This window comes from Condylostylus longicornis, unplaced genomic scaffold, assembly GCF_029603195.1.
Source record: "Condylostylus longicornis isolate FDR11 unplaced genomic scaffold, ASM2960319v2 ptg000170l, whole genome shotgun sequence".
NCBI classification, from domain to species: Eukaryota; Metazoa; Arthropoda; class Insecta; order Diptera; family Dolichopodidae; genus Condylostylus; species Condylostylus longicornis.
This window is the reverse complement of record NW_026578138.1, coordinates 61,916-82,692: the sequence shown is the minus strand read 5'-3', so window position 1 is coordinate 82,692 and position 20,777 is coordinate 61,916. Positions and strand designations below refer to the sequence as shown.

Sequence of the window (20,777 nt, the reverse complement as noted above, 5' to 3'; positions counted from 1 at the left end):
ATAATTTTTTATACCGCTATATACAATTAATATTTTAACGAAGCCAAAACGAAAGTTTGTTTAACTGATAAGATTTAAGTATGTATATCAAACATACAAATCAAATTTTATTAAAATAGTTGATCACTAATTAGGTGCTTCCCAAATGCAAAATGTGTTCAAAGTTTTCCAAGTATTTTTTTTTTAAACCTTTTTTAAAAGTCAGATCATGAAGTTAAATTTTCCGAATTTATTTTTTTAATAGTTTTGTAGTTAAAGTAAATAAACCAACGATATAATTTAAAGTATAGAAAAATTATATTTATGAAAATATTCTAATAAAATGAAGCAATGCTAACCATGGTAATCCATGAGTTTTTCTGTATAAATTTGATTAGTATACATATATACATATATATGTATAGTAACTCAATACATATATATACACTCTATACATATATTTCAACTACATTTTACTCAACGAACTTTAATCGGAAGGAATTTAATTCTTTTTATTTTAAAACTAAAAGTAAAAAAGTATTTAATCCTTACTTTTAATTTTGTAAATTTTTAGCTCAAAATTAAAAATGATTGTTTATTTTAAAATTGTTTCGTTTTTCTCTTAGTTGATAATATTTATATTATATCCTTTCGTTTATAATTAATCCTTTTTAGTTTTCTTAAAAAAATCACAATTTTTTTTTTGATTATTTATATTTGATTTTTGTGCACTCACGAAACCGTAAGCCGCGGTTTAATAAATAAAGAATAAATAATATAAGTTTCTAGCAAAAAATATTTTCAAAAATTATGTTTTTATCTTAATTTTATATTAAACATTAAATTTTATAACAATGTTATATTCCAATTTGCAAAAATGAGGACAACAAAAAGCTTTTAATTTTTAATAAAAGAGGAGAAGATCTTGCTCGATGAAACGATCAGCGTACTATGATTAGGAATACATTACTATGTTAAGCTTTTATATGATACTACAAAAATGCGCGAATTTAATAAAACTAAGAAAATTAAAAAGAAGCAAAATCATGTAAGAAAATCATAGAAGAAAAGATGGTTTTATATTAAAATTTAATACAAAAGCAGAATTTTTAATTTAAACAGCTTTAAGAGCAATGGGCCATATTTGTACAATCATCAATTTGAAAATTACAACAAAATATTCATAATAAAAAAAAGCTCCAACAGTTAAATATTCTGTCAAGATTTATTGAAAACCATAAAAAAGAAGAAATAGAAACACATACGAAAAAAACTCTTTCTCATTCCTGCAGCAGTTTTGACGACAAGCAAAACATCAATAATTGGCAGTCGATACCGCTGCCGAAATAAAAGATTTTAAAATATAAAAATATGTAAGTACATACTCGTATCATCAGAATGTTATATATGCATGTAATCAGTGTGGCCAATTGATATTGTCAGAAATCTATCATTTTAACTGTAATTTAAATTTTATAAATTACGCATATTTTTTCACTAATTTTACCAGTAAAATATTTTAAGTGAAAAAGCAATTGAAATTCCGTGTTTATTATATTTTCGAAGTTTATTCTTATTTTTTCTTATTTTCTGCTATCAATGAGTACAAAAAAAATAAATAGCTAATATTGCATTATTGAAAACAGGGAATACATTATCAGATTTAAGGGGTTTTTATTAATTCAGTTCTTTAACAGGCTTAACTTTAACTCGCCGTAATAAAATGCGTTTGGAAAACCATTCTGTAATTGAGAAAAGTAGTGAATACATCTAATTTTCACTATCTTTTTTTTCAAATTTAAAAATTTTAAAATTTCAAAATTTTAGGTTTCATAACAATGTTATTCACGTCATTTATGACAATGATTGACTATTTACAAGGTTCAGAGTGTCCATACTGTGTAAACATAAAATACTTAGCCGAAGTTTTTGCATACTGTTTAGAACTTTCAGCGCATTCTTATTAAAAATTTTATTTTACTTTATATTAGACTAATGAAAGTTATTGAAAACTGTGGCGGTTTGGAAATACTAATATCTATCGGTAAAACTAATATCTACACCAACTAAAAATAAAAAACAGTTATACTGCTTTTAACTATTTGGTTTTCAGCCAAAAATTTTAGCTTTCAGTTACATTGAATTGGCCACACTGTATGTACCTACATATATGTACATGTACATGTGTAGTTATACGCGTTGATATTTAATAAATTTTTTTTACAATCATGAAAATAAAAATGTATGATAGAGAGATAATAACATATAAATCTTTTATCTCCCAATGAATGAGAAATATAAAAAATAATAAAACAACACAAAATACAATCGATGTTCTCTTGGTGCAACAACGCTGCGTTTGCTTATATTTTCTTTAATTTGTGTGTACATATGTATATTTTTGTTCACCTACTATAAAAATTTTTCTTATAAAACTAATGTTTGTTAAATTTTAAAACTTTATTATTGTTTTTTTCTCTCTATTCATTGTTGAAACAAAATTGTCTAGTGCTTAATCCAGTTTGTTTAAATGTCGATTCGTATTTTTAAATCGAAATCTTCAAAAATATGATTAAAAAAAAAATTATTTGTCAAAATTGACTTTCGTGAAAAAAATTTGTATGTGGTGTTGTAATGGTAGATATATGTATATTATATAAAATATTCGTTTTCAAATTAAATTAATGAGCTTTTCTTTTCTCTATGAAAAAATTTTTATTTCAAGCAAGGATTTTTTCACAAATAACGTTAATTGAAAATGAAAAGGTAAACAAACTGCTTACAAGCTACTGTTTTACAAGCACTTATGGCAAAAAGTTTTGCTTTGTAAAGGTTTATTGGTATCTAAAACGAGAATTAACGTTTTGTTATCTAATGAGTGTAAGTCTTAAGTACCTAGATTTTCTTATAGTTACATATTATAAGAACAATAGTAATTTTATAATAATATTAACCTTTTTTATTTTGTTCTTTTGTTTGTACGAGTACTTTGATAAAAATGATTGAAATAAACTGCACTTAGAATTTGGTTTTTTTCTATTCAATTAAAATTTGCGTAAAGTTCAAATTAAATAAAGCCTGCAAAATATTATTTTGCTTTTATAGGTACTGTGTCATTGATAATTCAGTTCTAAACTTCTCCCTAAGTACTAAAGATGTCCTATGTTCGTAAATAAAGTACTGCAAGTGTTGTAAAAAAAATGCGGTAATATTTTTCCAGTTTGTGTTATAACTGCAACTGCATGTCAAAATTTTTAATATATACGCGCATCAACTCAGTTTTGATTTTACTACTGCGGAAACTCTTTTGTATTTAAAAATATAATGCCGGATATACCGGATTTTTTAGAAGTTTCTTTTAAATTTTATTATTACATTAATAAAAAATTTAAATTTATATTTTAGTGAACTGGAAGTAATAAAATATTTAATTTTGTGGTTTTAATTTTTAAAAACACATAACGATCTTAGAACTTTCACAACTAAAAAATTTTTTTATATTAATATCAAATTTGTAGCTTTGCGTCTTTCTGTCGTCTAAGGTAGAAATACCAATTAGGCTTATTGCATTATCAAAAAGACCTATATTAAATAATTGTCACAAAACTTAAAAAATTGCACATACATATTTATACACATACATATATATAATAATTCATATATGAGGGTCTTAGAAGCAGAGTGGCGTAAGCCACACATAAAAAAAAACTTTTTTTTGCTGCAATCGGTTATGTACATCTTCTAAAATCAGTAATATTAGTTTCCAGTTTCGAAAGTTTTAAAATTTCATACTTTGTTATACGGTACATACCTATTCAAGGTAGATACACAATATGATGTAGTAAAATTTTTGGTCCCCCTTTTATATGGCTGCTTCAAGCTTATTATTGTCTATATAATAATCTTTAAAACAAAATTGAAATAAAAATAAAAAATTAAAAGTTTATATTACAATAAGTGTAATGATAATTACTAATTACAAATTTTAAGTTTTTTTTAATATTATTTGTCTTTTTCAAATTATATACATATAATATGTAAATTATATTTTTTTTTATTTTAATAGTCAAATTTTGTTTTTAAATGGCTTCGTTTTTATAATATGGGTACACCATTTCTGACACCTTGTACTGGAACAGAAATAAAATTCCCGCTTTTGAAATTCTTAATATTTTTTCCTATACTTTATATACGAAAAAATAAATAGCTCCCGCTTTTAAAAATACATTATAAAAAAACTCTTTCCTCTCCCAAAAATTTTTGTGTATAAAATTGAAAATAAGAAACTATACTGCTTAATTCTTTTAGCTAAGGGAAATATTGTTGAGTAATTGCATTAGCATGTATTGCAACTACGCTTTTCTGCCAACTATCTCCAGTTTTGTAGCTAAGATACATGTTAATGCACACATAAAAAGCAAACATTGCAATTGTTGAATTTAAGGGAATTCAATATTTTATTGGAAATTTATTTTAAATGTGTATCTAAGTATGTATACATTTAAAATTAATCCGTGTGCCTTCTGTTTTGTAAAGTTTTTGACGGTAAAAAAATAAGTACATAATTTGTCAACCGGTAAAATATTGATCGTGTGATTTTTTTTAAGTATTCTTTTTACAATAAAACAGTAAGAAATGAGATATTTGAAAACATAACATAATGTGGTACATAGTGCATAATTACTTTTTTGTGTAAAACATTATTTTTATTATTATATTTATAGGGCTAAAAAATTCTATAATAAAACTATAAAGTTATTATCATATGAGTCCATGGAGATGCCGATTGAGTTTGAATTTTTCAAGACCAAACTATGCAAGGCTATGTAATTGGTCTGTCTGGTGCAAAAGTTAAAAAAACTATAAAAAGATAAAACAATGACGTAATTTCTCGCAAAAACAATTCTCATTTCAAAAACAAAATTAACCAGACGGAACAGTAGAAAAATTTTTTGAAAACTGTATTAATAGATGATAAACGCCAAAATATTTCTCAAATATGAACAAATCTAGGGCTTCCTGTTAGAACATTATATCTCCATTTTTGATAAAAAAAAGTTATGAATGCAGTATTACTTAAAACTTTCTTCGAACTTGTCAAGAACATTCTAACTAACCAATTGTTCCAAAAATTTCTATAACAAAATTAGATATTAACAGTTATTCACTTCTTGAGATCATAAAATTTTCTTAGAAGACATTAAAATATAAATATGTCATGTTATATACTTTTGAAATGAAAATGTATTCTGGTTTTTATACCGTTTCATTTCAAGTTGAAAAAGACTCATTTGCACATACTTATTTCTACATTTCATATTTAAATATTCATGTTGGTTATTTTCACCTAAGTGAAACGCACGTTTTTAAACATTTAAATGATACAAGATACGTGAACTTATTCAGTTCTGATTGATTCTAACTGCTATTGGAAAAAGTTGAATCTTATTTGATGTAGAAAAATATCTTTAAATTTTAATAATATGTAATTTTTAGTAGAAACATTTTAAAATGCTAACAATTTAAACCATCTTCGCTAAATTTTTACTAGTCAATGTTTTAGTAAAACAAAAATAACGTAAAAAATATTTCAATGGTAATTTACTCGAAATTGCAAAAAATCCAGATATCATATTCCGACAGAAAACATAGAAAATTTCAATGGTAATTTCACATAAAATATTTCAATGGTAATTTACTCGAAATTGCAAAAAATCCAGATATCATATTCCGACAGAAGACATAGAAATATGTTTTGGTTATACCAAAAATTGAAAATCTTGATTTTGGATTATAAAAGTGTGAAACTGAGAAAAAACCATTAGTCTGTTTTTGTTTTTAATTACAAATTTTTTAAAAACATATTATTTTTGATAAATTTTTTTTAAATAAAACCTTTTGTCATATTAACATTAGCCTAAGAAAGATCTCCAAGCCTTGCCGAAGAAAATTGAAAACGAAAAAAATAACATGTAGAAAAGGAAAACGAAAAAAACATGTATTCTCGATTCTCATAAGTCATAATAATGCCATATACATCTACCAGGCCTCCAAGCTCAGAGAGTAACCCAAAAACAATTTCAAAATTTATATGAATTTTTAATGGAAAGTGACAAGAGATGTCGGAAATAATTTGCGTGAAGAAAATGGATTAATATATTTAGCTCTACGGATTCTACATATTTTTTTAATTTAAAATTTAAATTTAAAAATGATCGGTTGGTAAATTTTATCTGAAAAATATCTTCAAAATTAAGGTTTTTTGCTACCGAAGTTTCTCAAAATTGGAATTTTTCGCATCTTTTTCCATATTTTCCAAAGCTCACAAAAAACATTTTGACTAAAAAGTCAAAAAATCAATGAATAGTAACGCTACTTCCATGAAAGAAAATTTTTGATGTTCCCCGATTTATTTAATTCTATATTAATCGACTTGGTGCAATAACTAAATGCGCATACAATTTATAACATCATATGTCATTGTTGATGTCATAAATTTTTCCTTTTGATATCTGATTTGGTTCGAATTGAAATCGTGGTATTTGGGCTCCTTAATAATTTAACTTCAATTGAAGATTTCAATGTTTCAGTCGGTATAAACCGACTGCACTTTGACAATCTAAGATTAAAAATTTCTACAAAACTTCAGCACAACTTCGGAAATATATCTGACCTGAAATTGGACACACGACTACCGAGTTTTATGAATCTAGCTTTAATACTTTTCTAAATGTTTAAAATTACATTTCACCAAAACTTTAGTGTTATATCTGACCTGAAATTGGACACACGTTTGCCCAGTTTCATGAATCTACCTTTATTAGTTTTCCAAATATTCAAAATTAACTGTCGTGGTTATATGGCAGTTACACCGAACAGGTGCAGCCGCTCCATTAAAATGTTTAGAATATACGTACAACATAATTGGACACACCTTTACAAAATTTGATATTAATATCTCTATAACTTTTGGAAATACTTAAAAACACCTCTTTGAGTTATATGGCAGCTACCCGAACCCGTTGTCCGAATTGGTTCATTAGAATAGCACCCGTCGTTGAGACAAAAGAAAAAACATGTGAAAGTTTGGTGTTGATTACATTATTCGTTTTTGAGTTATCGTGCGATCGGACGAACATGTCTAAATCAGCCTAGAATTTACGCAGAGCAAGAATATAATATTTACATGTTCATACCGGAGATGATCCCTTCAAGTGGTTACAAACTTTATTCCAAAGTGAATGTACCCTTCGCGAAATGCAGGGTACAAAAATAAAGATATTTGGGCTAATGTATTTTGCAGCACTGGTCATAATATTATTTTATGTACATGTACACGTTATTATATCATATTTATTATATAACTTTTTAGCCCCGAAATAGCTTTATTTTAAGATTTTATGAAAAAATTTTTGTATAACAAAAGCACGTTTTTCTTTTATACTTTTTATAATTAGAAACACAAACCAAGAAATAAATGATACGTTTTACATTATTATTAGAAACACAAATCGAGAAATAAATAATATTTGAAAATATAATGATCTTACATATTTTTGGTTCGGAAAAACGAATTAATCTTGACGTAAATAAATGTCAGCTTTTATCAGATATCAGATGTTTTGTGGCATCTGAATATGTTTCGTCACCAAGCTTTAAAAAAATATACCTACAGAATATATGTACGTATGTAGTTAGAATTTTATTTTTATTGTTCCAAGCGAAAAACTGTGATTTGTATTGGTGAGGGTTTTTTAATTTCATTTAAAAAAAAATAAAATTATCAATACAAAAAGTTCATCTAGCATATCGCATTTTTTAGGATTCGAACCTGGGCCTTTTTGCATAGAAATTGTATGCTATACGTATTACTCTATATGGTATTAGTATTAACTAATTATACATTCCCTCGTTTTATTCGCATGTATTAAAAAATCCAAATACTAGTCGCGGTTTCTTTTATGCGTATACAGTAATTGATCGAATAGGTCGAAAATTTATTTATGATTTTACGCCGCATAACTCGAAGCGAAGTTTTAAAATAAATTTCTCAAAAGATATTAGAACTCGAAGGAACTAATTGCGTGTTTAATTATGTATTTTTTTGTAATTTTTTTTAATCACTTTTCTTAATTTAAGTTTTATCTTATTATTTATTAGAAAATATTTCGGGTGTGTTATATATTACGGGTGTGTTTTTGAAGGAAAGAAGTAAATTCAAAATATCTCACACACAGAATGGAGCACAATTTCAAAACTACAGACATAATACAGTCAAACTCCTCTATCACGTAATCTCTATAAAACGAACTTCTCTTTAACACGAACTATTTATGTTTACTTAGGATTTTGAAATATGTTATTTGTTTTATATATTTCATTTTTATATTTTAGTCTATCTAGCTCGAATTTTTCTCTATCTCGAACTGTGTTGTGTCATCTTGATGCACAAAGTTTCTTTATCTCGAACTAAAATAAAAATTAACAATTTTTTTTGTTTTTTCGAAGTAAAAAAAAAGAAAACAAACTTGCTATATTTATGTATGCGTGTGTTTTTGTTTTTGCTATAGAGTGAAATAAAAGTTAATAAAAATACCAGTAAATTTTTGTAACATATACGTATGTATAATGTAAGTGAACAACTGCCATTTTATGCCAATTTCTTTTTAGTTTTGAGAAGCTTTAAATTGTTTAACTAATGAAAAATGCCATTTGGATGAATGTGAACCAATAAATAAACCAAAAAAAAGTATTTTTTGTATTATTTATTGAGAGTCTGCCTATATCAATCTTTTAATTCCGACATTTAAAGAGTCCGAGATATAGAAGTTCCACCACTTGCAAGACGTGCAAATCGCGCACGACTAGTTTGTATATAATATCATTCTTAATATTGTTATTGATTGTTATAATGTAGTAACACATTTTCAACAAAATAAATTAAACCAGCAAAGAAATGCTGAATCATGAATCATGAAATGAACACTTAAAGAAGAAAATAACATTGTAATTGAGTGAAATATTTCTGTTACTTTTTACCGACCGCATTTTGTATACAATAGGTAGGTTATGTGATGTGATGCAATAAATTTTGCATATCGAGTTTTCGGTGGGAACGTACTTCTCCATGGTGGGGAAGTGTAATTAAACTATTTTTAGCAACGACAGTGTCGGTCTGTTTGTCTCTGTGTGCAACTTTTGTATTAATTTTTATTTTAACAAATCACAAGAAAGTTCCTGTTACTTTTTATTAATTAATTTCCTTTTTCTTCGATTTATTAAAGCAATTTTAATATTAGTTGTTATTTTTTTTATTTTTATTTATTAATTTCTTTTTCTTTTAATTATTACAAAAATAATAAAACTTAATTTAAAAAATATTTAACATTTTTTTTTCTCTCGCCTAATAAAAAACTCTTTTATTCAAACTTAATTTTTTGACAATCAATTTTCGACGCACTTAATTTAAGAAAGGAAAAATTAAACCAAGTTATAATTTTTCCTTGCTTTTACGAAAAAAAATATTTAAAAACAAATTTTTTTTTACTTTTTTCTTCTTTTATTTTATATTAGGAAACCATTTTGCTGAAAAGAATTATTTTTTAGATTTTTATTTTTTTAGAAATATTTTCACACGAAATTATTAGATTTTTATTTTTTTTTTAGAAATATTTTCACACGGAATAGTTTATTAAGCGATAATTTCAATGCATAAATTTTGTACAAGAAACAAAAAAAAAATTATATTAAATGTTTGTAATATTAGATTCTATTTTCATTATTTATGTAACATAACTCTTAGTACGACGGCTTAAGCTAACATGTGTGATTTAAATAATAATAAAAACAACAAAACGAGAAAAACAAAAAGTTTATTTTGAGTTATATTGAAATGCGATATTTAAAGATGTTCATCTTTCAGTAGACAACGTAGTTCAGGGTATTTGTGACTTAGAAACCAATAAAGGACCTGGACCGGACCTTATACCGCCTATACTTCTTCATAACTGTAGACACAATTTATCATATCCGCTTACTTTGATTTTTGACAAATCATTATCCTCTGGTTTTTTTCCGTCAATATGGAAAATTTCATACCTCATACCTATTCATAAGAAGGAGGATAAGGCTGCGGTTGAAAACTATAGGGGAATTGCCATTCAATCTGTCATTCCTAAATTAATTGAAAAATTGATTACAGGTATAATTGCACCCATTGTTAACCCATTACTAAATACTGAACAACACGGCTTAAGGACTGGTCGCTCTACGACCACTAACCTTTCAATTTTTACATCCGATATTCTTTCGTTTATGGAAAAAGGATTTCAAGTAGATGCGATATATACAGACTTCAGCAAAGCTTTTGATCGCATTGGTCACATTATTTTAGAGCATAAGCTAAGACAATTTGGTTTTAGGAATCCGCTATTGGGATGGTTAAAATCTTGCTTCACCGAAAGGACCCAATTTGTCAAGTTCCTGGGTGTTAAGTCAAAACCTATCCATGTCTACTCTGAAGTTCCCCAAGGAAGTCATTTAGGCCCTATTCTTTTCAATATCTTCATTTCTGACCTCTCTCAGTGTTTGGCGGGTGTTCCGCATCTGATTTATGCTGATGATCTGCAAATGTATCATATTATAAAGGATATTTCTGACACTAATTATTTCCAATTAAAGTTAGAACATCTAAATTCTTGGTGCGAGACTAATAAATTAGATCTTAACGTTAAAAAATGTTATGTTATTATTTTTTACGTAAGCGTTCAAAACCTCTTTCAAGAATATTCACTTCAAAACTCCACTTTAGAACGCGTTGACCATATTACTGATCTAGGCATTATTATGGACAGTAAACTCAATTTCAGTTTTCATTATGATTCTATTGTTTCTAAAGCAAGCAAAATGCTATGTTTCATTAAGAGGAGAGCCAGAGAATTCAACAATACTGAAGTAACTAAATCGCTCTATTGCTCCCTTGTTCGTTCTGTTCTTGAATATGGCAGTATTATTTGGGATCCGGCATTTTCTGTACACAGAAATAAAATTGAGTCGGTTCAAAAACAATTTTTATTATTTGCTTTGAGAAGCCAATATAACCCTTCCATAATATTCCTTCCAATGACTTCCATAATATTCCTTCATATAAAATTAGACTTCAATCCCTAAATATGTTGAGTCTGGAGTCACGCCGGTGTTTGTTGTCTTCTTGTTTTACCTATGATGTCCGAACAAGAAAAATAGATGTGGACTTCATTAGAGACATTATTATTATTAACAACGACGTCAGACCTACAAGACATACTAAATTCTTAAAAGAATATACGCATAGGACTGAATATGCTAAAAATGAACCAATAAATAGATGTTGTACTGTATTCAATCGTTTTAGTCATCTTTTTCCACCAGCAGTTAAAAAATACCTTCAAAAAAAAAATTCATAATTCTCTACTGACCTAGTACAATATCAAATTATACTTATATGACCTGATTGTACAATTATTAAATCGTATAAATATTACATACCTACTCAGCATAAATGATAACATAATAAAATTCTTTCTTTTTATTTATTATTTTTTTTTTATATGTATCATATTACATTTGTGTAATAAATTTATTTAATGTTTTGTTAGTGTAATTCAATTTAGTTTATAAGTATGTATAATGTATATTTTTGTTAATTTTTGTAAACTATTTAAATTTTTGTTATTATGTAGCATCTTGTTTGGCGCAAATTAAAATAAAATAAAATCATTAGAAAAACGAAATAAAGAAAATAAAAAGTATCACTTAATTAGTATTGAAATTTTGTCTATACTGGAAGATGATATATAACGCCCCCCTCCTTAAGGTTGATGTCCTCCTGGACATCACTTTTTCTTGATGTGGTTGGTAATTGGTTAATATTTAATTCTGGAGCATTTTCTTGAACTTTTAATTTAATGCATTTTGATTTCCTTTGTTTTACAAAATATAAAATTGGTATAGTTAATGCCATAGTCAGCAAAATTACAATTAGTATATATAAAATTTTGTTATTATTTTCAAATGACATTTTTATTAATTCTTCAATTTTTTTTATGTTTTCAATTTGTTTTAAGTGGACATCATTTAAGTTTGCTTTTAATTCTACATCTTCTATATTTAAATAGTTTGGTAACATGATATGTTCAAATATATAATTTTCTTTATTTGTAAATACAATATTATTTAATTCAATAGAACAGTTACTAAATGTAATTAGATAATTTTTGTTTAAAATATAAGTAATATTATTAACAGAGGTTTTTAATATTAGGTTCTCTGCGTTTTTTACTAATATATTGTTTGAAGATATTTCGATAATTTTTAAATTTAAGACCGATGAACTTTGTAAAAAAATTAAAAATTTAAACGGAAGTGAAGCAAAAATGAATGTAGGTCAAAGTTTTTCGTTTGCTGACATAGTAAAAAATGCTGAGGTAAGCAAAAAAATTCCAAAAATGAAAAAGCAACTACCGCTAGTAATCAAGCCAGTTGCTAAACAAAAGTGCAATGTAACAAGAGCTGATTTGAGTAAGAAGGTCGACCCTAAAGCTTTCAAAATTAAAATTTTAGAAAGCAGAAGAAATGGGGTTATTATTGTTGAAACTGATGACAGCCAAGAAAGAAAGAAAGTTAAATCAGCGCTTGAAAACAATCTGGATGAAAAATATGAAGTAAAAATACCATAGGAGATAATACCAAAAATTGAAGTTATCTATATTAGTGCTAAATATTCTGAAGTTGAGTTGATAAACAAGTTAAAAGTTCAAAGCCTTCATCTTGAAACAAGTGAGTTAAAAATTGTGAAGATGTATAAAGTTCAAAAACAGAGTGAGGATAAATACAACGCTATAATTGAAATAGACAAGGAATCTTTTCCTATAGTGTTACAAAATGAGAAAGTTTCAATGGGATGGGAACGTTGTAAGGTGTTTGACGCCTTGCGTGTTCTTAGTTGTTACAAATGTAATGGGTTTAATCACAAAGCGGCTGAATGTAGAAACGAGGAAAATTGTTTGAACTGCCTCGGTAAACATAATAGCAGAGATTGCAAAAAGGAAAAAGTTATTAAGTGCATTAATTGTGTAGTTCCCAATGATAAATTAAAACTTAACCTTGATGTTGGTCATGAAACTTTGAGTAAAAAATGTCCAGTTTACATAAACAAATTAAGTATGCTACGGAAAAAAATTGGTTATTAGCAACTACAGTTTCACGAAAATGATTTATCACAAAATAATATGCTCAAAACTTTTGAACCTACCTATGTTTGTGAATTAAAAACTCAAATATCGAATGACACATTAACAAATGAAAACAACGAAGTGACGAAACCTTTATCAAGTTCTACCTCAAACAATGTGACACCTGCAAATTTATTTTCGACTGCTGGAAGTTCTTTCACAATTTTTAATAAAAAAGTGAATAGAAAAGTTTCTGAATAGAAACTTTTCGAAAATAAAGCGTAAATGTATAAATACAAAAAATAATAATAATAACAACAACAACAATGATAATAATAATGTTAACAATAATAAAAATATAAGTAATAATAATAACAATAATAATACAGTTAAAAGTAATTATAATATTAACGTAAATAGCGATGATGCTAATGATGTTAGTACTGGAAATTTCAATGTTTTAAATGCTGACTCGATGAATAATACTAAAAAATCAAAAAAATCTTCCAACTGGATACAAGGCGAAACACTTAACCCATACAGTGATACATAAGAAACAAGCTTTATTAGTCCAATGCTTCCACCAATTGTTAAATTAACTCAAAAATCTCTGGAACAAGGTGACAGCATGTATGTTCTTTCACGTCTAAGAGATCATAGAATTTATAATAATGTAAGACTTTAGCTAGCATACCTTTTGGATAATAATGATGTATGTGTCGATGGAATTATTCATGTTAATATTAAAGTTTTGATAAATCAAGAAGGTCTTCCAACTGACTTGGTAAAGCTACGAAATATCTATGATCAGTATCATGAACAGATTGGTATCTCTGAAAAGGAAGTAGCTAATGATTTGAAGACATACAGAAGCCACATGACTAGTAAGTACAGAGAACATCTACAAAGAACAAGACTGGCGTTGTACAAATATATGAAACCTCTAGGTAAATGATTTTTGAACAAAATAACTTAGATTTAGATTTTGATATTAGTTATAGTGACAATTCTGTCTTAAATTGTAGTAGTGTTTTCGAAACTTCCTCTGATGATAACATGTTTTTTATTGTACATCAAAATATAAGAAGTTTAAGACAAAATTTGAATTTGAGACAAAATGAATTAGTTGAGTATAACATTCCTAATTATTCTTTTTTTGCAAATACTAATGAGTCGTATGCTGCTGGTGGGGTGGGTGTATTCGTAAAAAATACTTATTCGTATTCAAATATTACAAATTATAGTCTTGAATCTGCTGATATTTTTAAAATTGATTGTAAAATTAATGATATTTCTCTTTCTTTTATGTGTGTGTACAGGCTACACAGTTGCTCAGTTAATATATTTCTTAATGAATTCAATAATTTGTTTTTAAATATAAATTCTTCTAATTTGATAATTGTTGGTGACTTTAATTTAGACTCTTTAAGCAATACAGAAAATGTTGATTATTATCTTTCAATTTTAGCAGATAACGGGCTGTTTTCTTTTGTTAATGAACTTACTAGAATTAGCTCTGGGTCTTGTTTAGATCATATTCATGCTCGTTTTGGTGTTATTCCTTTGGACTCGTGTGAAAAAAGTGTGTTTAATTTTGAAATTACAGATCACTGCATGACTGGACTACTTGTTAAGTCTTTAAAAGTTGAGAAAACAAATAATACTCCTATTACTGCTTCCATTACAAAATAGATTATAATAGACTAAATAAAATGCTTCTGTTTGAATTTTGAGATGCTGTTTATAATGATATCGGCATACAATAAATTCATTGAAATTTTAAGCAGCTATATTTCATAATGTACATTTAGCGTTAGACCAAGTGTGAAAAATAAAAAGTTAAAACTGTGGATGAATGATGTCTTGTTGAGAAAAGAGAAATTGAAAAACAAATTAAGAGTCAAGTTATATAAGCACCATTCTAATGTGAAATTGAAAAAGCGTTATAATAAGCTGTGCAAGGTAATAACAAAATATATTGCGGAATGCCGTGATAGATTTTATCATAATGAATTTATCAGATGTAATGGTGACATAAAGAACGAGTGGAGGCTAGTTAATAATTTGCTCAACAAGAACTCGAGTAATAATAAGAAATTGGAATTGATGAATAATGGACTATTGATAACAGATGAGTTTCTAATTGCTAATGAGTTCAATAATCATTTTTCTTCAGTTGCTGTAAAATTGTCTTCTAGTTTGGGTTCTAATTATGATTACAGTACAACGGAAGTAAATAGTGTGCGTAACAGCTACGTTTTTGATAGCTTTTCCGTTATTGAGCTTCTCTAAATTTTTTGTTCTCTAAGTAATTCGGACTCTGTAGGGATTGATAATATTTCCAATAAATTGTTGAAGGAAATTGCTTTTAATATTATAGATGTTCTAGCTTATATTTTCAATTTTAGTGTTCCTTCGGGCGTGTTTCCTGACCAGTTAAAATCTACGGTTGTAAATCCACTCTTCAAAAAAGGCGATAAATCTGTCACAAATAATTACAGGCCTATTTCCTTACTTCCTACAATTTCTAAAATTTTTGAAAAAGCTATAAAAGTTAGAACTTTAAAATACTTAAATGAATTGAATTTTTTTAGTTCGAAACAGTTTGGCTTTAAAAAAGGTGTATCAACTGAAGATGCGTTATTAAATTTTTGCTCGTTTATAAACGAATGCCTAGATAACAAGCGAAATTGTGCAGGTCTGTCTGTTGATGTTACTAAGGCTTTTGACATGGTGAATCATAAAATTCTTTTAAATAAATTATTTGCGCTAGGTTTTCGTGGTTTTATGTTTGATTGGTTTAAGTCTTACTTGGAATGTAGAACACAAAGAGTCAAAATTGGTAGCCAACTAAGTAGTATTCAGTATATTAGGTTGGGAGTTCCACCAGGATCAGTTATAGGACCTATACTATTTCTTACATATATATATATTCACTGTTTGATTTGGAATTTGAGGGTAATTTAACAGCTTTTGCTGATGATCTTGCTATTTCTTATTCTGTCAATAGTCCACTTAATTTAACGTGTGCGATCAACAAAGATCTTAGTTTATTAAGATATTTTTTCTTTCGACATAGGCTGATTGTAAGTGATAAAACTAAATTGATGTTTTTTAATCTTACACAGAAGGAACTTGTTGATATCAATCTTGTTTTTCATTCATCTAGTTGCAAAAATGTTTTTATGAATAGCTGTACTGACCATAATGATAGAAATAAACATTCTGCCTATTGTAACTCCGAGTTTTTCTCAGTAGAAGTAGTCAATCAATTCAAATATTTAGGTGTTTTTTTTGATAGTATGTTGAATTGGTCTGCGCACACAAACGCTCTAAAATCTTATTTGCGCTGTACTTTACGTAATTTTTATCGTTTGAATAAAATTTGTTCGCAAGAAATTCTACAGATGTTTTATTATGGCATTTTCCACTCTAAGTTACAATATGGCATAAGTTGTTGTGATGGTACTTATAAAAATAAAATATATCCACTATTGATTTTGCAAAAATATGTTATTAGAAAAATTTCCAACAGGCATCGTTTATTTCACAGTATGAATTTATTCAGAAACCTAAAAATTCTTCCAGTTAGACAACTTTACTATTACAGGGTTTTAAAGGTTTTTTACTTAAGAGGCGGTTATTTAAACAGTAGAGCTTCAAATCGTTATAGTTTACGTATTAATCGGAGATTTCTAGTTAATATTCCAGTTTTTAGAACTACAAATTAGCGAAACTTTTTTGACATAACTTCTGTTCGCTTGTTTAATAAACTTCCTGAACATATGCGTGCTATTAGGAATTTAAACAATTTTGTTAAAAATGTAAAAAAATGGCTTTTAAATTTTGAGCATGGTTAGGTGGATAATTTGTTAAATAGTTTAGTTTGATATTATAAGTATAATATAGATATGTATAATATAAGTAAAATATAAGATTTAAAAAATTCTTTAATTTAATTATGTTTTAGTTTAGTAAAGATAAATTGAAACAAATAATTGTGGAAAAGAAAAATATAAAATTTTTTTTCTAGTAATTAAAGCATTAAGTAATTGTAGATTTAAATAACACTGTTAATTAAATTATTGTGTCATTTACACTATTTTATTGTTAAATAATAATGCCATATTTCTTATTCTCTTAGTTTAAGCAAATTTTGTAAAAATATAGAGAATAAAGTATAAATAAATAAATAAAAATAAAAAAAAAAAATTTTGTATTAAAGGAGTTTCGTGTAGCTGGAGGATTTGAAACCCCCCCTGAGTGTCAAGTTTTTCTAACCGCAAAATTGCTTGTGTAGAGTTTATAAAAAGGAGCAAAAATGTTAAAATAAAAATTTTATACTTATGGGTTTGTATTTGAGGTTTGACCTGAAATGAATTTAAATTTCCTTTTAATTCTAGAAGGATGAATATTACGATTATTATTATCTATTAACTTATTGTCTTCACGTCAGCTTTCGATCTGAATATACCTTGGGGTGGTTTTGTACCTTTCTGTTCCATCGTTCTTAACTAAAATTTTACCAGAGTCTTCTGGTTCGAATTCACTTCTATTAATGTTTAGTTTATTTATATTAATTATTTTTTTTCTATGAATTAAATTTCTAATTTTTTCTAGGTTTGAACCTTTACCGTTTAGAATATCAAGGGGTCTAACTTCAATTGTCGAGTGGATTGAGTTATTATATTTTTCCACCGCAAGAAAAACCCTATGAATTGTATTTAGTTTGCATTTTGTTGTTTCAAATATTCTAAGATGTTCGTTAAGAGTTCCATGAACTCTCTCAATGTCAGAGTTGCCCGTGTGGGACCTAGGTGATGTGAAATGAACTTCGATATTTTCTTCCCTACAAAAATCTGTCATATTAAGGCTATTAAATTCGTTATCTAGTACAAGTTTATTGGGTTTTTCTAATATAGCAAATCTAGTTCTAAAAAGATCTATAATTAAAGCATTTCTGTCAGGTAAATTTTGAACCATCAAGTGCTTTGAAAATTTGTCGAAAGTTGTTAAAAAGGTCTGTTTGTAGCAATAGAAAACATCGCCGCAAACAATGTCATTAGGTTCGTCAGGAGTTTCATTTATTTGTAGTTTAATTTTTTGTGGGTGGCGATCATATTTAGCTTTATTGCATATATTGCAACTGTTTATAAATTTATGGATTATTTTTTTAATTTTTGGGAAGAACCACTTTTTTCTAATTTGATTGAAATTTTCAATTTTACCCCGGTGGTTTGAGTCGTTCTGAATTTTTTCTATTATTTCTATTGCTTTATTTTCGTTGGGAATATTTTTTGCTTGAGCTGAACATTTATAGAATTTTATATTATTATTATTTCCAAATAGTTCGATTAATTTTTGTATTAGTAGTATATTATATTTTTCGTCACCCAATTTTGAAAAAATACCAATTTTTCCCTTTTTTATAACACGACGTAATAGGTCGTTCAAGTAATTATTGTCGTTTAATTCATTTTCTGATATATGTATTAATTTATATTTGCCATATAATTTCTTTATTTCACGTTCCTTTTGAGGAACGATGTGAATTTGTGTAAGGTATTTATTAACTATATGGTCTACGGTCGGGATGTGGTCGTCCAAATCTTCGACGCCACTATGAATTGTAGCCATGTCAGTGTCGTTTTCGTTATTTACATTTTCAGATATGTTATTTAGATTTATTTCTTGTTTATTTGTATTTATTCTGCTGAGAAAATTAGCAACTTTATTCTCTTTGCCCCTTAAATATTCTATGTCGAACTCATACTCATTTAACCTGATTTCCCAATGTTGTAATTTGGAATTGGTTTCCTTGAGTGAATGTAACCACGCAAGTGGTTGATGGTCCGTTCTAATAATAAATTTAGTGCCATATAAGTATGGGCGAAAGTATTTGGTTGCCCAAACGATTGCGAGAAGTTCTTTTTCTATCGCAGAATAACGAGTTTCATGCTCGTTAAGAGTTCGACTTGCAAAGCAAATTAGGTGTCCATCTTGTGACAAGACGGCACCAATTGTTAAGTTTGAAGCATCCGTTGTTAGTATAAATTGTTTTTTAAAATCTGGATACCTTAAAGTCGGATAATTCGTTATAAGTTCTTTTAATTTTTCAAAAGACAAAACGTAATTTTGGTTGTGAATGTCAATTTTTTTATCTTTTTTCAAATAATTAGTCATGGGCTTAGCTACAGCAGCATAATCTTTTATGAATATGCAGTAGTACCCTGTGATACCAAGGAAACTTTTTATCTATTTTCTAGTCGTAGGTAGTTTGAGTTCTTTGATAACCTTTACTTTATTGTCATTAGGCTTTATACCATTAGGTGTGAGGGTATGACCTAAATACTCAGTATTTTTTGAAAAAAAGTTGCATTTGTCAATCTGTATTTTTAAATTGTACTGTCTTGGTCGTTTAAATATAATATTTATTATTGCTTCCAAATGTTCCTGTAGAGAAGTCGAGAAAATCAATATGTCGTCCAGGTAAACGACGCAAATTTTATTTATTAAATTTCTTAAAAAATGGTTCATGAAGCGTTGAAAGATAGCGGGGGCATTTTTCAGCCCAAAGGGCATACGAAGAAATTCGTAGTGGCCCTGGGGGGTCGAAAATACCGTTTTGCACCTATCTTTTTCATCTACTAAAATTTGGTGGACCCCTTTTGCCAAGTCCAAAGTGGTAAAGTATTGAGCTCTACCCAACTTGTCAAAAAGGGAGTCCATATTCGGAATAGGAAATTTGTCGTCCGTTGTAATTTCGTTCAATATTTAAAATTCCTAATTGGAAAACTTCATTATATGGGCAAGCATATTTAAATTTGGTTTTAATACCATTAACTTCGATCGCATTTTCTAATAAATCGATCCTGGCACCAATTGGTGTAAGCACCTTTTGGCCTAAAATGGCGTCGAAATTTTTGTTCTTTAAATTAAAAACTTTCCAACTCATCATTGTATTTTCGTTAAATTCGGAAGGAGTTTTCGTGATAATTTCACGCTGTATAATTCAATCTCCCATTAAGGTAGCTAAACAAATTTATTTGTTATTGGCGTTTTTAATTGCGATTGCCTTTCTACTGGAAAAATATTTGGATTTATTATTGACGTAGCAGCACCAGTATCTATAAGACAATTAATTTTCATATTTTCTATGGTAAGTTTTGCTATGGGTAATTGGTGGTGAGGCGTAAAGTTCGAAAATTTTCTATGTTCCGCGAGTTTTCCGTATTATTATTACGTTGGCTTGAGTTATTATTGTGGTTGGTTATATTGTAATCGACCTCCATTGGTTCATAATTTCGATTATTATTTCGCGCTCTATTGTTATCAAAATTAGTATTTCTATTTGTATTTGTGTCATTTGCAAAAAAATTTCGAGATTTTCTTCGATTATTCGAAAAAAAATTTCTATTAATTTGGTTTTTATTCGAAAAAAAATTTATATTATTTTGGCTACGATTACCACGGTCGTTATTATTATTATTAGAGAATTGGTTGTGATCATAATTGTTATATCTGTCGTGGTTATTATTTTGTAAGTTGTTACTATTATTATGAAAATTATTATTATTGCTATAATTA

General features: G+C 27.4%; 1 protein-coding gene across 3 annotated transcripts in view; it reads right to left on the bottom strand.

Annotated features, from left to right (window-relative positions):
* Positions 1 to 20,777, bottom strand: part of LOC129616278 (inactive serine protease scarface) — a 138,222-nt gene that overhangs the window by 71,410 nt on the left and 46,035 nt on the right. Inside the window, exon 1 of one of the 3 annotated variants that reach the window (XM_055531855.1) lies at positions 532 to 929. The exons of 1 other annotated variant lie outside the window; for it this stretch is intronic. Coding sequence is in view for 1 of the 2 variants with exons in the window: in XM_055531854.1 (XP_055387829.1) it covers positions 339 to 384 (46 nt within the window). In the remaining variant the exon portion in view is untranslated. Of the gene's footprint in view, positions 1 to 338; positions 469 to 531; positions 930 to 20,777 lie in introns of those variants that run through there. One more of the 3 variants, XM_055531854.1, reaches the window with a different exon arrangement.